Source organism: Nilaparvata lugens, chromosome 1 (assembly GCF_014356525.2).
Source record: "Nilaparvata lugens isolate BPH chromosome 1, ASM1435652v1, whole genome shotgun sequence".
Taxonomy (NCBI): Eukaryota; Metazoa; Arthropoda; class Insecta; order Hemiptera; family Delphacidae; genus Nilaparvata; species Nilaparvata lugens.
Window position 1 is genome coordinate 93,386,311 of NC_052504.1, and position 18,553 is coordinate 93,404,863.

The 18,553-nt window shown below is 34.6% G+C and overlaps 2 protein-coding genes across 3 annotated transcripts in view; both read right to left on the minus strand.

Moving 5' to 3' along the window:
- The window catches only part of LOC111059425 (testis-expressed protein 10), a 71,211-nt gene that overhangs the window by 12,469 nt on the left and 40,189 nt on the right, over positions 1-18,553 (minus strand). For both annotated transcript variants that reach the window (XM_039419627.1, XM_039419628.1), the window contains exons 7-8: positions 4,616-4,719; positions 2,886-3,141 (exon numbers count right to left, since the gene is read on the minus strand). In XM_039419627.1, the coding sequence (XP_039275561.1) occupies positions 2,886-3,141; positions 4,616-4,719 (360 nt within the window). The remainder of the gene's footprint in view (positions 1-2,885; positions 3,142-4,615; positions 4,720-18,553) is intronic.
- On the minus strand, positions 14,609-16,516 carry LOC120349453 (testis-expressed protein 10-like). Its single transcript, XM_039419632.1, has 3 exons — positions 16,418-16,516; positions 15,397-15,601; positions 14,609-15,087 (listed from the first exon to the last, which is right to left on the minus strand). The coding sequence occupies exons 2-3, from the start codon at positions 15,586-15,588 to the stop codon at positions 14,875-14,877; spliced, it is 405 nt and encodes a 134-aa protein (XP_039275566.1). The 5' UTR covers positions 15,589-15,601; positions 16,418-16,516; the 3' UTR covers positions 14,609-14,874.

Here is an 18,553-nt window from a genome sequence, read left to right on the forward strand (position 1 = left end):
GACATCTTGGCTCTCTTCATATTGTATGAGTTGGCAGGAAGTTGAGGATCAATTATTGCCTCTTCAATAAAACTATCCGTCACCTGTTGGAACCATAAGAACTGTTATGTCGTCAGTTCTCAATTTGTTCAGTTTCCATTTCGTCAAGTTTTCAGATTTAGGATTTTTCAGCATTGGAATTTTTAGGAGTTTTTGAGTCGTGTATAATTATAATACATGGTCAGAGAAATACCTACAGTTGCCATGAGAATAGTAGCTTATTATTTAGTTACTTTTACTTATGGTTCAACTTATTTTTCCTTTCAACCATATTTCTCATCACTTTGATCTTACAAAACTGGAAAATTCCGTATCTCGTCGGGCACCGCGAGCCCGCACCGTCACCGTAAAAAAGTAAACTGAACCAGTCGGTGACGATGCAGGCACGGCTCGGGCAACAAACACGGTGACGGTGCGGGCTCGCGGTGCGGTAGTATGTGTCCCTACACGTTTGAAAGCATTTGTTTTCTCACTCGCCGTAGTATGTCCGATACTCGGCCGTTCTCCCTATTCTATAAAGAATAGTAGCTTTTTCAATTATTTGAAAAAAATGAATGTACTTTTAATTCATTCAAGGAAAATTAATAGAAACACACTCTGACTCGACACTGCATTCATACAGACACAAAACCACACATACAATCACAAACTCACAACTTGATCCCTGGACCGATTTATCCCTTCCAAAGCATCAAGACGCTACTATGCATAGCAATAACATTTGATCAACTAGCTGAGTTGTATCCAGCTATTTGAGTCAACCAGCCAGCATGCCGTAGTTTTATAATTAGGATTACAGGAGTCAGGCATGCGCAGTTAGCTTACTTCAACTTCCGCCCGCCCCCACACCGATCAACTAGGGATCTTCTTATTAGACCATATCTGTACACCTAAACGCCCAGTACAGGCAGGCTTAACGCCTAATGGCCGGGACACACATAACCGCACCAAGCCCGCGCCGCGGTACGGCCGTGTGACGGACATACTACGGCGAGTGAGAAAACAAATGCTTTCAAATGTGTAGGGACACATACTACCGCACCGCGTCAGCATCGACACCGTGTTTGTTGCCCGAGCCGTGCCCGCGCCGTCACCGACTAGTTCAGTTTACTTTTAGACGGTGACGGTGCGGGCTCGCGGTGCCCGACGAGATACGGAATTTTCCAGTTTTGTACGATCAAAGTGATGAGAAATATGGTTGAAAGAAAAAATAAGTTGAACCAAAAGTAGAAGTAACTAAATAATACGTTTTTTTATTAGTTTTTCTTCTGTCATGTATATGCATGTATGTGTAATATTGTGTTATGAACAATTTATTTTTATTTTTGCTCGTGTATGTATGTGTATGAGTAAATTATTGTTTGTTTTCTTTTTTGGCAATAAATGAATTTGATTTGATTTGATTCATCTCCAAAGGTATACCATACATAATATAATGAATAATTAAATAAATAACAAAAAGTATAAAAGAAGGAACCCGTGACTGTGTCTTAAATTTTAAATTTAAAACTAATTACGTTTAGATACATAAGGCAGAAGATAACAATTTTATTGCTGATATATATTTCCGATACAAGACTGATTGTGATATTGTTATGCATCGAAATATATACCAGCACTATGATTCTCATCTGTGTCTACAGGTTATTAGTTTGAAATTGAAAAATATAAATTTAAATAGGATGTAACAAGTGTGCATAGTGTTATATTATTAAAAATAGTTTTATATTATTAACACGTTCAGAAATCAGAGCACAGTAGCACTACAGAACTGAGACACTGCTGCCTCTCGGCTGTCGCACGGATATGTGTGTTCTCCTACCACCATCACCCTGTCGCAGACGTAGCTCGGCCGTACCACAGCACGGGCTCGGTGCGGTTATATGTGTCCCGGCCTTTAAACTGCCTCAATATTCAATTTATAGCTAAATCAAGAGTTCAGAGGCCAAGGCCTGGTTGCACAACAGCCGGTTAAATTTTAACCGTGATTAATTTCACGAGAACCAATCAGAGAAAGCGTTTTTGAAAAGATGGCTTCTCTGATTGGTTCTCGTGGAATTAATCATGGTTAAAATTTAACCGGCTGTTGTGCAACAGGCACTAAGAAGTGATCACTAATCTATTTTTATTCTGTATTTGTATCTCAGTTTCATTTTGTCTATTTGTTGACCGAGCGAAGTGAGGTCTAAGATTCAAGTCGACGGTTTGGCATTTCTCTTAATGTTTAAATGTTTATATGTTTTTATGTTGTGCATTTACGGCGAAACGCGGTAATAGATTTTCATGAAATTTGACAGGTATGTTCCTTTTTAAATTGCGCGTCGACGTATATACAAGGTTTTTGGAAATTTTTCATTTCAAGGATAATATAAAAGGAAAAAGGAGCCTCCTTCATACGCCAATATTACCGTAAAAATCAGACTATAGAATTATTCATCATAAATCAGCTGTCTAGTGGACTATAATATTATCCGTTCAAAAACATCGAACATCTTGAAAATTTATCTTTTCATCAACGTTAGAAGACAGTTGACTATAATACTACCCGTTCAAAAACATCGATCATCTTGAAAATTGTATATTCCCATCAACGTTGTAGACAGTTGCAGCCAGACCTGATAACAGCACTCACACTCACATTCCGGGACGACACGTCACGGTACGATAGGACAGAAAGCTCTGTATTTATTTAGGATTTTTTCTAGACATTTTAAATTGATAAATTATTTATTATTTTTTGAGAAAACATAACAACAGGTCAATGTAACTTACTGAGCGCGAGGTCTACTGTTCACAGAACTACTAGTTTAATTGAATGGCAAATAAATTCGATTGATTGTGCTCACTTATCAGATATTTGACAACTCGATCAGCATCATGTGCGAAGGTGAGTAGAATGAGTCGAGAAAGTCCCAAATTCTGCAAGAGACAAAGTCCATCGGCTTGCTGGGTTCCTTCGACTACTTTGAGCAGTGCTGTGACCTCCTTGGCCTGCTTCTTGTTGGATTGCTTCAAGCGCAGTTGACTGCATTTGTATGGATAGCGATTCATTATAAGGCGTCGCTTCAGTATACTTGAATAGGTTTCAGAGAACCACTCGACCTGCAACAGTAATCAGGTTAGTTTTAACAGGATTTTCTCCACTTTTATCCATGTTCAAAATTTAAAATCAATATCATTTATTTGCCATAAAATAATAATACAGATTGATGAAATAAATAATCCAACTTACAAAATGGCACTACCGGAAAAGAAAACTTGTGCGCCGGCAGTGAGTTCGAACAACTAGGTACAGCAAACATGTCAATAGAAAGAAAAAGAGCTTATTGAAACCACTAGAATAACTAAAATTATGGAAACCAGGTCACATCTCAATACTTACAAACGATAAAACAAAGTAGCAAAATCACAAGCAAATGACAAACTTAAAAAGACCAATTCAAGGAAGCCATGACATTTTTTTTTTTTTAATTTATAACACAAGAATGAAACACTACATAATGGATATAGATAATTTAAAATAAACATTTATCCTAATCCAATCCAGTATAAGATTCATTATGGATTTTGTAATTCTATAAATAATGAATTCAGTTGGAACTTTATTTATAAACAAGTAACACTGATATTCAAACTGACGTCTACATACACTTAAGCTGGTAAAGTCAATATCAGATTGTAATGGATTGGAGGGACGCAAATTATTTAGTTTACATTGAATATACAAATCATAAATATTGGGAACAGTCAACATTGGAATTGATTGAACATGGGAATAATTGGGAACAATAGACTCCTTTTTTCCCGTCTGAAGTTCGCCTTTTGCCGAACATTCGCCCACTTTGATGTGTGCAAAAGACCGACACTGAACGAGAAACAACGAGCACAAGTGTTCGCTGCTTGCCGAATAGACAAACATCCATCCACACTACTCGTGATTCGGCGAGTATGCTCGGTGTTCGCCAAATGCTGCTTGTCTGCAGCCGGTTGAAACAACGAGCACGAATGTTCGCTGCTTGCCGAATACCAAACATCCATCCACACTACTCGTGATTCGTCGAGTATGATCGGTGTTCGCCGAATGCTGCTTGTCTGCAGCCGGTTGAAACAACGAGCACGAATGTTCGCTGCTTGCCGAATAGACAAACATCCATCCACATTACTCGTGATTCGGCGAGTATGCTAGGTGTTCGCCGAATGCCGCTTGTCTGCAGCCGGCTGAAACAACGAGCACGAATGTTCGCTGCTTACCGAATAGACAAACATCCATCCACACTACTAGCGATTCGGCGAGTCGCTGCTCGGTGTTCGCCTAATGACGCATGTCTGGAGCCGGCTTAAGATATAGATATAGAAATCTTGATTGGCCTCCCAAAACATTTGAAGAAGTATATTTATTTTTTTCAACATGATTCTAGAAGATTTTCAGGGGACTGTATTTGAAAATCTCCCAAAACATTCTAAGAAGTATATTTCTTTTGTTCGACATGATTCTAGAAGACTTTCAGGGGACTGTATTTGAAAGTAGATAAAATTCATTGAAATGTAAAATGTATTTTGAATTTGAAATACTCACACTTGAGTTGTTAGATTCTCTTAACAGATCCAGAAGGAGGAGAATGATGTCGACAATGCATTGCAGCAGGATAGATGCTTCAGATGAGATGTCATGAGGATCAACTGAAATCGGAGAAAGATGAATAAGAAGCTAGCTTTGATTCAAAGACTGCAAAAACAGGATCCAACTGCTGATATTATGACTGGGACAATTTCAACTTTCTCTTGACGCCAGATATCCTTTATTTCAGCTGACAAGGGTAGATACTTTGTAATTTTCTCATTGTAGTATGATACCAAGTTGTGGCAGCATGGAATGCCCACATCTATTATTACTGTTTCTGTTGTCAACTTATTAATCACATTGATATCTGGCCTATTGTGTGGGAATGTCTAATCAGTCAGCCCTGATATTAATATTATCATTTTTTCAATTTATACAAATAAGAGGGGCATCTACATGCAACCTCCAATTCTTCTCTATTATCAAAGAGAAACAATAGCGTAAGTAGATATCCCATGGTATAGGGCGTTCATGTCGTAATTTTTACTGTTATCTTGTGCCGTGCACTCTCTTTAATTCAGGCCTTTTCCCAAGTTATAATAGTAAATTTAATACGCAATAGACTAGAGCCATTATTGTAAGTGAGTTAGCGAAATAAATTATTTTCTCTCTCTATTATGAACGGCCATGACTTCGAGTTTCCAATGATAGATATTTAAAAATTGTGGCTCCGAGTCGTCGAGGAATGTAGATTATGGAATTATCTCTAAAACTTAGCCTTCTTGTCGTGACATAAAATGCGATAAGTTGGAAAACAGCAAGCATTGAAATTATAACAAACTACCGATTTTGCAGTTACTATTTGGTCCAAAGGCTCTAGAAGGCACTCGACGATTGGTCAAATTGATTCTCTTCGCCCAATAGGAGACCTGTTTCTAAATACAGTAGTGGGGCGATTCCCCAGCCGACAGACCAGATTACGTTTCGGAGGACACTTTGCTAGGAGCACTACGAGAGTAAAGATGTAGTCATTATGTTTCGCCCTTTTTGGGCAAGTTTACAAGTTTATATCATTAGTTAGTTTTATTTTTATTAAAGTTTAAATTTTCTAGTAGTGCCATGTCCTGAAAAGTTTAATTGTGTTTCTTCATCATGTACGAATAATTGTTTCTTCAAATAACCGCTAAGGTACGTAAAATAAGGTTAAAATATAATTTAGGGAGTTTTAGTGATTGAAACTTCCATAAGAGTATTGAATTAATTAAGCCTGTTATTTTTCAAGTTAATAATATTGATTGAGAATAATCCTTTGATTTTATTAGTGATGGAAGATACTTATAAATTTTTTTTCTACAGAAGTATAGAAAGTTTTCAGTTACGTTACATTTGAGTTATTGTTTCTGGAGATATATTATCGTAGAGTATTGCTGAAAGTCAGGAAGATAGCATTTAAATTGGAATGAAATTTTTAAGATTATGTTCATATTGAGTTTATGACATTTTATAATTTATATTTTTCAGACTCTGTTTTCTTATGTCATTAAGGCTTTCGAATGATTTAGTAATTTTTTTATGATAGAAATCTTAATAGACGAAGAAGAAAGTTTTTCTTTTCCAGGAAATTAATGTTAATGAATGTTCATTTTTAATTAAGGTTCTGAGCAGTTTTGGGCGAATGCCGTTATTTACACTTGGATTGCGTCCTAAAGTTCATAATTAATAAATAAAATAAATGTTGGCTGGCGCACAAGTTTCCAACAATACTAGCCGAGCTACTATATGAAAAATTATATTTGATTTCGCAAACCAAACCAAAAATATCATGAAAGTTAACATCATAATTAATGAAGTATTCATTTTTCTAAAAGCATTATATCAATTTATTACGAGTGTTTTCATAAAGTTGCTTTGTATATTAATGACACTCTGGCAAGTAAATTTGTTTTAAATCTGTTAAATTTTGAGAATGAAATCAGAACATCAAGATAAAATCTAAATTAAATAACAGAATAAACTCCTGTTTTAGCTTTTGATGAATTGTAGGAAGAGTTAGAAATTAATGCTGTAATACATTTATTTACAGCGGTTCATGTGTGTCCCCAAACCAACTTCTTGTACTACCACCCCTTTGGTTCCGCAACTTTATGTAAAACCGCTTCAAGACACCCGTTCAGACGACAGGTCTAGGGACGTAAGAGGACGTCGCCGTCAAGCCAAATTCAACCGGTAAAAGCTCACCGCCAAAAACAAGGTACTGTAACCCCGACGATAAAGCAACGTACAAACCAACGAAAGTGCAGTGTAGTGAAACAAAGGTTCATTCGAGAATGTCAATAAAAAGTGGGGATTCAAAATTATTATGAAATGGGTTATATGGGTTACTATCGACGAAATTTGGGTTCAACGGGTTTTTTTCTTTCTTGAGTAATTTCATGTTGAAATTGATTGGTTATTTTATGACTGATCTTGTTTGGTTTTGTGACGTATTGCTATCTAAACGGGGATAGTAATGCGCCCCCGAATCAGATGAAGAATGTCAACAAAGTAACATGATATTGTTGTTTCTGTTGTTCGATTTTAGCTGCCAATGTTTATTGAAACTGTTTGTATTTTTCTATTATTTCAAATTGTAGTGATTTTCTATAGTATAAACCTATTAAATCAGGCATGGCAAGATTAATTGAAGTTTTCTTGACTGTAGCCCGTTCACCTGCATGAATTAGGTCTAGACTCAGGTATTTTCTAGATGTGCCGGCCTATTTCTAAATTCTAAATTTTATTCAAAATTATCTTCTTTGGCACACAACTGCGCCACTCTGCTGTCTAGAGATATTTAAATCTCTGGAATTCAAATTTTCTAAAAAATTAAATTTTTCATAACTTACTCTAATAATACTAGATCAATTTTTCTGAGTCTATACTTAATAATTCATTCTGTGAACGTGTTCACTGTCAATATTTTAGGTTTGGAGTTGAATGAATAATTTATGGTTGCTACTCCAATTTTTCTGAAGTTTAAATAATCGTAGATGAAACAGGAAAGTTATTCAGTTATGTTAAATCCATTAAAATGAAAATATTTGAAGCGCTTGAAGATAAAGTCAGGTATTATTGAAGCTTAAGTTGAAAGTATTCTGAAACTTCATATTGAAATTGATCATTAAGAAATTAAAGGTTTAACGGTAGAATAAAAATTAGTAGAAGAAACTAGCATAGGTGAAAAACAACTGATTCAAAGTGCTGAATAAATTTTTTGCATTCTGTAATTCCGTGAATGATGATAGAAATTATTGTAATGTCAACGTACGTATTCTGGTCTCACGTCTGGTAGTTGAATATCATTATAGTAGTAGTGAAAGGGAATATTGAGATTTTAAAGGTCAACCCAAGTAAATTAGGAAAATTCGGAAATTATTATGGGAGAATGTTTGAGGAAAATAGGAAATTTTTTGATAAGTTTAGGTAGATCGAAGGTAATCAGAGAATAAATAGGAAACTGTTTTATTAGTTATTGTTGATATGTAGTTTTGAAAAGTTGATGAGTAGTTTTGGCCTTGAGATGTTTAAACTAAACAATTAGATATTGTAGATTAAAGTTGAAACGATAATCAAATCCTTGGGAATTTGTATGAAAATAAGTTGATTCAGATGAGGTTGTTAAGTCCCTTTATCAGTAATGTTTATTCTCGAAAAGGTGAATCAGTTTTATTATTGGAGATATTTTTTTTTTAGGTGTGATTTTTGCGGTAGGCATGCGTAGTGATAGTGTAAAGATCCGTTGTGTTGGTAACGTTTCCTGTAGACTGTGGGGAATTTTTTTGTTTGTTTAGTTGAGACTCAAGATTTAGAGGAGGACAAGGGGATGTCCTGCCTGTGTGTGTTGTTGTTGAATTTAGGTAATCGGCGCGAGTGTAGGTCCGTGTCCAGAGAGAACGGAGCACTGCCCGATAGTTGTCCATGTAACAAATCAAGGAATCTAGCTGTGACTAACCTTGCAAATTTGTACGGTGGAATGGTATAATTTTAGCGAAAGGCACCGAAGATGGTGTAGCTAAGATTTTTTTTGTATCTAGTAAACGGTCTGGTTCATTCGAGAGTTATGGGGCTCGTCAGTAGAATAACGTAAACCGAAATCTAGAATATTTAGTGAGTCTTCGTAGTGATTGTAAGGAAAACAATCAGCGTAATGCAGTTTAGGGAAGCCCAGTCAAAAGGTTCGTTAATGTTTGGTAGGAAAGTCAGCCGCAAAAACCAGTAATAATTAGTAAAAAAAAAAAGGGGGTATTATTGAGTTTAAAGTTGCTTAGAAATTTGGTATATGGTAACGAAAATTGAAAGTTTTAGACAATGAATATTTAAAGTGATTAGTTAAGGTATACAAATAAAATAACAGAGAAACTTTTTCGAGTACCTAGGTAATGTTTAAATGGTTATCAGTGAAAGTAGAAATAAATATTGGAACAGTACTGAACGGGTTAAATTAAAATAAAATTAACAGTGAAATTCTTCTAGTTGAATTTGAAATGAAAAGGGAAAATCTCTTGAGTTAAGCATGAGTTTAAATTATTCTGTAGTTGAGAGTTGAAAGGTTGATTAAAAGTTAATTGGGGGATATGAAGTAGAAATATGTAGGAAAATTCGTGTCAAAAAGGAAATAGAATTTTTGTTGGGAAATTAAATTGGGGTAATTAACAGTAGTAGGACCCTTTAGAGATAAGTAGTCAAAAAGAATTAATAAATAAAAAAAAATAGGAAAATCTTTGATGAAATGATAAATTTTTTAATGATGAATAGTAAAATTGCAATCAAGTTTTCCATGTGAATAAGTTGAGATATTTTGAGATCTAGTAGAGTAATTGAAACTAGTTGGATATGAATTTATTGTTGAGAAATAATTATGTGAGGCTCCAGTAAGGTTGAAAATGTCAGTGAACTTGAGATCAGTAATAGTGTATTAGTAGTCTATTAATGTGTTAGTGTATTGGTAATTCAATAATGTTGGTAATCAGAAGGCAAGCAGTAGCAGTCCAACAATGCTAAGTTCGAGCTGGATTTTCATATTATTAAATCATGCGATGAAAATTATGCTCCCAGTGTTTAGAGAAAATGTCACGTACTTTGAGTTTGCGATAAATAATAGCCTGGCACTCGATCATAGTTTTGTTTTGACTAGCGTTCTGTGGTAGAAGTTTCCTACTAGAATATTATAATGAAAAGTGTTTTTCTCATGATTGTGGAATGCAAAATCGTGCTTGTGTCATATAGCTCTCGCGTTGATCAAATAATGCAATTTCACTCATTGTTATCTTTGAATCGTAGTCTATGTAGAATAGTTTTGCCTATCGAATTAGTTTATATTGTTAAAAATATATTGCACTCTCAACTCTATAGTAATGATAGTTAGATTTCAATACATTCAGCTGAGTGAAAAAGTTTCATCCTTTACTATTATGATCAAACGTACTTCATATTTTACAACAGCAGAGTAACATAGAACCAATTAAAACTATGATGTCTTTTAAACGTTTTCCCATGTTAGAGTTTGCCAAGAAAATAACCAGGGACTCAATAAAGTGATTGAAGTATTCAAGATTATTATACTCGGTCCGTCTTTAGTACCTACTTAAGGGTGGACACGTCCATATTGTTTTGTCCTGACTCTTGCCACAGTTTTAAAGACTCTTGCCACAAATCTCAATTAGTTATACATTTTGCTGAATTTCGGAATGATTAAAGAGATTTCTTTTGAAGAGGGCCCGCTTCAAATTGGATCCTACTATCAATCCAGAAATTCGACTCTCCAAATCATACAGAATGCCTCTATGGTAACATATCCTGATTAGATTTCTTTTTGCGTGTTTCACACCGGAAGGAAGGGGAGTGTGCCGTGCACTCTCTTTAATTCAGGCCTTTTCCCAAGTTATAATAGTAAATTTAATACGCAATAGACTAGAGCCATTATTGTAAGTGAGTTAGCGAAATAAATTATTTTCTCTCTCTATTATGAACGGCCATGACTTCGAGTTTCCAATGATAGATATTTAAAAATTGTGGCTCCGAGTCGTCGAGGAATGTAGATTATGGAATTATCTCTAAAACTTAGCCTTCTTGTCGTGACATAAAATGCGATAAGTTGGAAAACAGCAAGCATTGAAATTATAACAAACTACCGATTTTGCAGTTACTATTTGGTCCAAAGGCTCTAGAAGGCACTCGACGATTGGTCAAATTGATTCTCTTCGCCCAATAGGAGACCTGTTTCTAAATACAGTAGTGGGGCGATTCCCCAGCCGACAGACCAGATTACGTTTCGGAGGACACTTTGCTAGGAGCACTACGAGAGTAAAGATGTAGTCATTATGTTTCGCCCTTTTTGGGCAAGTTTACAAGTTTATATCATTAGTTAGTTTTATTTTTATTAAAGTTTAAATTTTCTAGTAGTGCCATGTCCTGAAAAGTTTAATTGTGTTTCTTCATCATGTACGAATAATTGTTTCTTCAAATAACCGCTAAGGTACGTAAAATAAGGTTAAAATATAATTTAGGGAGTTTTAGTGATTGAAACTTCCATAAGAGTATTGAATTAATTAAGCCTGTTATTTTTCAAGTTAATAATATTGATTGAGAATAATCCTTTTGATTTTATTAGTGATGGAAGATACTTATAAATTTTTTTTCTACAGAAGTATAGAAAGTTTTCAGTTACGTTACATTTGAGTTATTGTTTCTGGAGATATATTATCGTAGAGTATTGCTGAAAGTCAGGAAGATAGCATTTAAATTGGAATGAAATTTTTAAGATTATGTTCATATTGAGTTTATGACATTTTATAATTTATATTTTTCAGACTCTGTTTTCTTATGTCATTAAGGCTTCGAATGATTTAGTAATTTTTTTATGATAGAAATCTTAATAGACGAAGAAGAAAGTTTTTCTTTTCCAGGAATTAATGTTAATGAATGTTCATTTTTAATTAAGGTTCTGAGCAGTTTTGGGCGAATGCCCGTTATTTACACTTGGATTGCGTCCTAAAGTTCATAATTAATAAATAAAATAAATGTTGGCTGGCGCACAAGTTTCCAACAATACTAGCCGAGCTACTATATGAAAAATTATATTTGATTTCGCAAACCAAACCAAAAATATCATGAAAGTTAACATCATAATTAATGAAGTATTCATTTTTCTAAAAGCATTATATCAATTTATTACGAGTGTTTTCATAAAGTTGCTTTGTATATTAATGACACTCTGGCAAGTAAATTTGTTTTAAATCTGTTAAATTTTGAGAATGAAATCAGAACATCAAGATAAAATCTAAATTAAATAACAGAATAAACTCCTGTTTTAGCTTTTGATGAATTGTAGGAAGAGTTAGAAATTAATGCTGTAATACATTTATTTACAGCGGTTCATGTGTGTCCCCAAACCAACTTCTTGTACTACCACCCCTTTGGTTCCGCAACTTTATGTAAACCGCTTCAAGACACCCGTTCAGACGACAGGTCTAGGGACGTAAGAGGACGTCGCCGTCAAGCCAAATTCAACCGGTAAAAGCTCACCGCCAAAACAAGGTACTGTAACCCCGACGATAAAGCAACGTACAAACCAACGAAAGTGCAGTGTAGTGAAACAAAGGTTCATTCGAGAATGTCAATAAAAGTGGGGATTCAAAATTATTATGAAATGGTTATATGGGTTACTATCGACGAAATTTGGGTTCAACGGGTTTTTTTCTTTCTTGAGTAATTCATGTTGAAATTGATTGGTTATTTTATGACTGATCTTGTTTGGTTTTGTGACGTATTGCTATCTAAACGGGGATAGTAATGCGCCCCCGAATCAGATGAAGAATGTCAACAAAGTAACATGATATTGTTGTTTCTGTTGTTCGATTTTAGCTGCCAATGTTTATTGAAACTGTTTGTATTTTTCTATTATTTCAAATTGTAGTGATTTTCTATAGTATAAACCTATTAAATCAGGCATGGCAAGATTAATTGAAGTTTTCTTGACTGTAGCCCGTTCACCTGCATGAATTAGGTCTAGACTCAGGTATTTTCTAGATGTGCCGGCCTATTTCTAAATTCTAAATTTTATTCAAAATTATCTTCTTTGGCACAATCTCAAGCCGATTACTGTCGATTTTTACTGTTTTGACCGGGTAAGAGTGTATGAACGGCACAATATGAGAGACTACCAGCGTCACATAGCTTCACGGGAAAGAACTACGTGGATGATCGGCTTGAGATAACAGTAAAAATTACGACATAAATGCCCTATACCATGGATATCTACTTATGCTATTGTTTCTCTATGCTATTATTCAGATTGTTCTCATCAGCCTACATTTCAACTACCAGTACATTGCAGTGTTTGACGCACTATACTTGCCATATCTAGTAGAACTGATTTTTTAGTTTTTTCTACTAGATTGTCTGAAACGTCAATCATTTTGCAGCATTCCACTGTTGTTTTTGGTATCAGCCCCCCCACAGTTATAATAATTGGCAATATTTTGACCTTGTGCAAGCCATACATATTTTTGAGTTCGAATGCGAGTTCCTGATAATTCCTGAGTTTCTCTCCACGGGTTTTTTAAGAATTTCTACATCTGGCACCGCAACATCAATTGAGGGGGTCAGAATACAAGGGGTCCAAGTGACATTTTTTATTTTTTTGGGTTAGCTACAGTAATCGATAGCTGAAAGTGGTAAAAATAGTATACAAGAGGTATAAGCGTAAGTCTAATCAGTGCTGACATCTGGTGTAAAATTTTCAAACCACATTTTCAAACAGCTGTTTATTTGATTAAACAACGGGTCCAAGTGACTTGGATCCCTTGTTTACAGGACAACGGTTGCTCGTATCCATCAAATTAAATTTAACCTTGATTAAGCCATGTCACCAAGCTAAAGATACCTCAAGAACAAATTAGCGAATCAGATAATAATGTAATGTGAATAAAATCTGATATTGTGGAATTTCTCCATAATATTGAAGAAACACAGTTTCATTTTGTCACATCCACATTATTGGATTTGTGCACAGGACTGCAGTTTCGTGTAGAAACCAACACTATTACAGCTATGTACAAGTCTAATAAAGATGAAGATGTGTTGGTTTCAATTCAAAACTGAAGTCCTAATGTACAAGTCTAATAAATGAGGATGTGACAAAAAAGCTGAGTTTTTTCAATTATGGAGTAATTCCACAATATCAATTCTCATTCAAAACTTTCCATCAATTAATTGAGAAAATTCAGTTTTATTTTTGTCACATCCACATTTATTAGACTTGTACACAGGAATGCAGTTGATTTTGAAACCAACATCTTCATCTTTATTAGACTTGTAGACAGCTGTAGACAACCTTCTACGGTTGTTCTACGATTGTCAATGATGACATATCAGAATGCTCTTTAAAAAAATCTCTAGTACAATCATTTCACTGGAATAAGGTTCTTTTCACATCTCTTACTATTATGTGGTAGCCTCAACTTATTTATTGAATAAGCTAGAAACTAGTTTCGGTTGTTCTAGCAATTGACCGTCTATAATGACACGTCAGAGAGCTCTTTAATAGGAAAATCTCTAGTTCACTGGAGTAAATTGTTTGTCACAACCACTTAACAATTACTACGTTGTTGTCTCTTCCACTCATTTATTGAATAAACTAGAAACTAGTTTCGGTTGTTCTAGCAATTGACCGTCTATAATGACACGTCAGAGAGCTCTTTAATAGAAAAATCTCTAGTTCACTGGAGTAAATTGTTTTTCACAACCACTTCACACTTACTATATATGTTGCTGTCTCTACCACTCATTTATTGAAGAAACGAGAAACTTGATTTGGTTGTTCAACCATTATAAATCTCTAGTATATTAGGTTGATTCGCCATCAAATTGTATTTTTTTCCGTTAGGGCTACTCTTGAATATAAATTAAAATCGAAATACAAGTAACGTTTTTTAAATTGTTTACTCACAACTTGTGCTACTCTTGAATATAAATAAATAAATAAATAAAATGTTTATTTCCCAAAAAAAACTAAAACTACAACATCAATTACACAAAATATTAGATAAATTACAATATTACATGCAATGGTTAGTTACAATTTTTTTTAATAAAAATAGAAATCTAAGTACCCTTTTTAAAATTGTTAACTCACAACTTGTTTCTATGTTTATTTATATCTCTAGCATAGTTAGTTTAGTTGAATTAAGGTGTTTGGTGTTTTACACTTTAGTTGAATTTAGGAATATTAATTATTATACCTTGGCGAGAACTGCACGGAGAAGTTTGAGCGCATCGGCCCGAACATCGCTGTCTCTGTCTATCACCAGGCTGGCCGCACTCTCCAGCATTGTCGGCAAATGGCGAACGAACGCTTCCGACGTACAAATCTCTGCGGTCTGCTTGAGTCCCAACAGTGCCTCTCTTCGCATGCCCACATTGTGATGGGTTAGTCGGGATACCAACTCCTGTGTATTTCAGAAATAGAGTTCAACAGAGTAAAATTGAAGTTGGGTTGGATTAAACTTAGGTAGATTGAACTTGAGTTGAGTCAAAATCAAGTTAATCTCTAATGAGATGATCCCTATTTGATTGGTGCAGGGGCGGGCGGAAGATTAAATGAGCCAACTGCACATAGCATAGAAAAAACAAAGAAGAACTGCATGAAATCAGTTAGAATTCACAAATGAGATAAGAAGGCTGACTTCTTAAATACCTTTTTTGGAATACTTACAAGACTCAAATCATCTATTAATTTCTTTTTCACCGAAACTTACCTTGACATTCAATTTTTTCTTTGATAAAAGCTCGGAGTCTCCTGCTTCCTTAAGTTGCTCTTTTATAACAATTTTCTTAACTTTGAAATTAGTATTTGTAACATTTTGACCTTTTGGAAGCAGTCTCTGGCCTTTCAGCTTCACTTTATTCTTCTCCTTCTTCATGAAACGTTTATGTGACGTTTTAACCATCTTGAATTCCTATCTGGAAACAGAAAAAAAACTTATTAAATTACAACAAAGAATTTTAAAAATAGGGGTTAACAAGATTAGAAAACGATACACTAGGAAGAGGAGATATTTCATATCTTTTATAACTTATATACATATTTCAGTGTTTACTTGATATAATAGTATGGTTTTTAATATTCTAATCAAAGTAACTTAAAAATTATTCTACCATATAATTGGAACCAATAGTTAAAAACGCAATACGTGGAAGTATGGAGAGAAGTGGATACGTTGGAATATATTAGTGTGAATTATTACACTGTACCAAACTTGATGCTTCAACACAATTACATGTGGTTGTTAGTTGTTAGGTCGGTTTACTTGTTAAGTGTTACCTCTTATTTTTATGACTTCTCAATTCTAAAATTGAGAACACATTGTGAAAAAACCTTAAAATTTTAAATTTTAAAAAAACCAGCCTGAATAATAACGTGTTATCATAAAACAAATAAAGTTTGTAAAAAAATAGCAACCATGTTTCATCCAGAATCAGTTTAAAATTAGCTTAATTTAATAAATAGTTCATAGCTATAGAATAGAATAAACTGGTTAATAGCTTTAATTTGTTTAATTACTATTTCAATTCTATTTATTTCTTGTTAGAAGTATTTTTAATTATTAAAAACAAAAAATCTTTACAATAAACAGTATCTTTCAACTCTTCAAATAAAAGGATATTATTTATTCATGAATACGAAATAGTTGTAGAACGTCGTATGAATTCATTATTGACAAAATCAAATGCATTAATCATAAAATAAAACAGCAAACCTGAAATTTTGAAACTTACACAAAACAAATATCAGTAAGTCAAGTCACATGGACAGTTTACTTTTTACCTAACCTCACTTTCTGTTTTCTGAGCTTTCGTTTCGTGACGTCCTAGATCTGACACGGCCTACCGGATCGCGATTTAATATTATGTTCGCGATTTCGACTTGAGCGCTATAGGTGGCAAAATAATAACTTTTTGTGTGTGCATCCAATTTTTGTGTTGATGTAATAATTTAATTGAAGAACGTTATATACTAATATTTAATGTGAATGTAAGTTCATAGAGATCGTTTACATGAAATAATAATATTAATATTGGTGAGCGAAACCAATAATTTATGTGACTATGTAATACCATAGAGGTATTATCTATGGTAATACTGTATGTTTATTCAATGGTTCTCAAATGAACTTACAACTTTAAAACTGCAATGGTTTCTATATTCAATAGGACTTCTTTGTTGAAGATTCATAAGTTTTAAGCTTCATAAAATGATCGCTTTGAGTCCCCAATCATCTGAAAACTCAATACCTACCTACTTGATATTTTATACTTTTTTTTATCCACTGGAAACGCAGTCGAGTTGTGGTCGTCATTCTGTAGGAAGTCTTCAGAGCTTACTTGAATTTTGACGAATAAATTTGTCAGAATAAATGACAGATCAATTTATCAGAGTAAATGACAAATCAACTTTCATTTATGAAAGTTATTTTTTATAAATTCATTTTTGTCATCCTTGATTTTAGGAACATAGCTTTGTCCTCCAATGTTTTCTATGAAGTATCATTGATTCATTTTCCAATACTGAACTTATTTCCAATAACTTAGGCTCTAGTTTAGTTTTAAAATATCTTAAATGATCCAATCATATTACTGTTAACCATCTGAAATGGAAAAGAAACTATAGACTTCTCCATATTATTTGTTATCTTGAATGATTTCCAGAATTCAAAGATCAAACATGATATATAATGAGGTCCACGTTATAATGGCAGTGTGTGATTTGCAATGATGTTGCTATCCTTGTCTATCATTCAACAAAACAGATGGTGCTATCTCTTTCAAGCTTTGCGATGTTGCCACATCGTTTGTCAACAATGTGGAAATTCAAATAATTGACAAAATATTTGATCTCAATCATGAAAATTTATTATTACATCTTCAAAAAATATATTTTCTTGACAAATAAAATATGATTAATTATTTTCAGCAATCATGGACAGTTAAATTTATTAGATATACCAGAATCAGCTGTTTGGGTGGTAAGGCTGAAATCTGGCAACCCTTTTCTCCTATCTTCCTACACTGTCATTATAACCTGGACCTCACTATAGACGTAAAGTGACTACACTATAATTATTATTATATTTGTGTGATTGAAATCGCTGAGCTGCTAATTTGAACTGAGCCCTACAATGTAGAACACTCAGGCCTTGTTATGTGGCTTACTACTTGACCATGCTCGCTCATCGTCGCTTGCTAGTGTGTAAGTACCTTATATCAGCGCCACACCCTAGCCAAGTTGCTTGCCAAGCGGCTAACTGTATACATACATACGGGCGGAGTGAAGGAGAGAGACATCTTTGAACATTTATAGATTTATAGTATATTTATTGTCAAAGGGTGGCATAGTAGCAATTCACGCTCACAGTTGTCGTCATTTGTACGCACTGGGCAAGAGTGTGGAGGCGGCATTTTCGAAGGTGAATAGTGTGTGTCATGCTTAGTGCACGTTCTGTTGCACTGTCTGGTTGTGTTGCCTTGCGCTCGCATACAGGTCGATAACAACTGGCCCTGCAAACAACGAGCTGCCAGAACAATCTGTTGTTAGTTTGGTAAGAGGGGAGGGATATTCCCTCGTTCAACAGTCTAGATCAGTCTGCATTACTACTGGCTTCACAAGCACACTTCTACCCCCACTTTTCTTTGTGCTCCTCGTCCACGCACGGTCATAACCATGGAGAGAGACAGAGAAGGGTGTTCCATTGCCATAAGGTCGTCCTCATGACAGGGGTGCAGCATGAAAATGGAGACTTTTCTGGGAGATGAGAATGAGCGAGTAGCTTCCCCCCGTTTCCTCAACATTACCTTCCTCTTCAGTCCCTGTCTTCTCTACTTCCAATTCTTCTTTGACTCCTAGACAATCGGTGG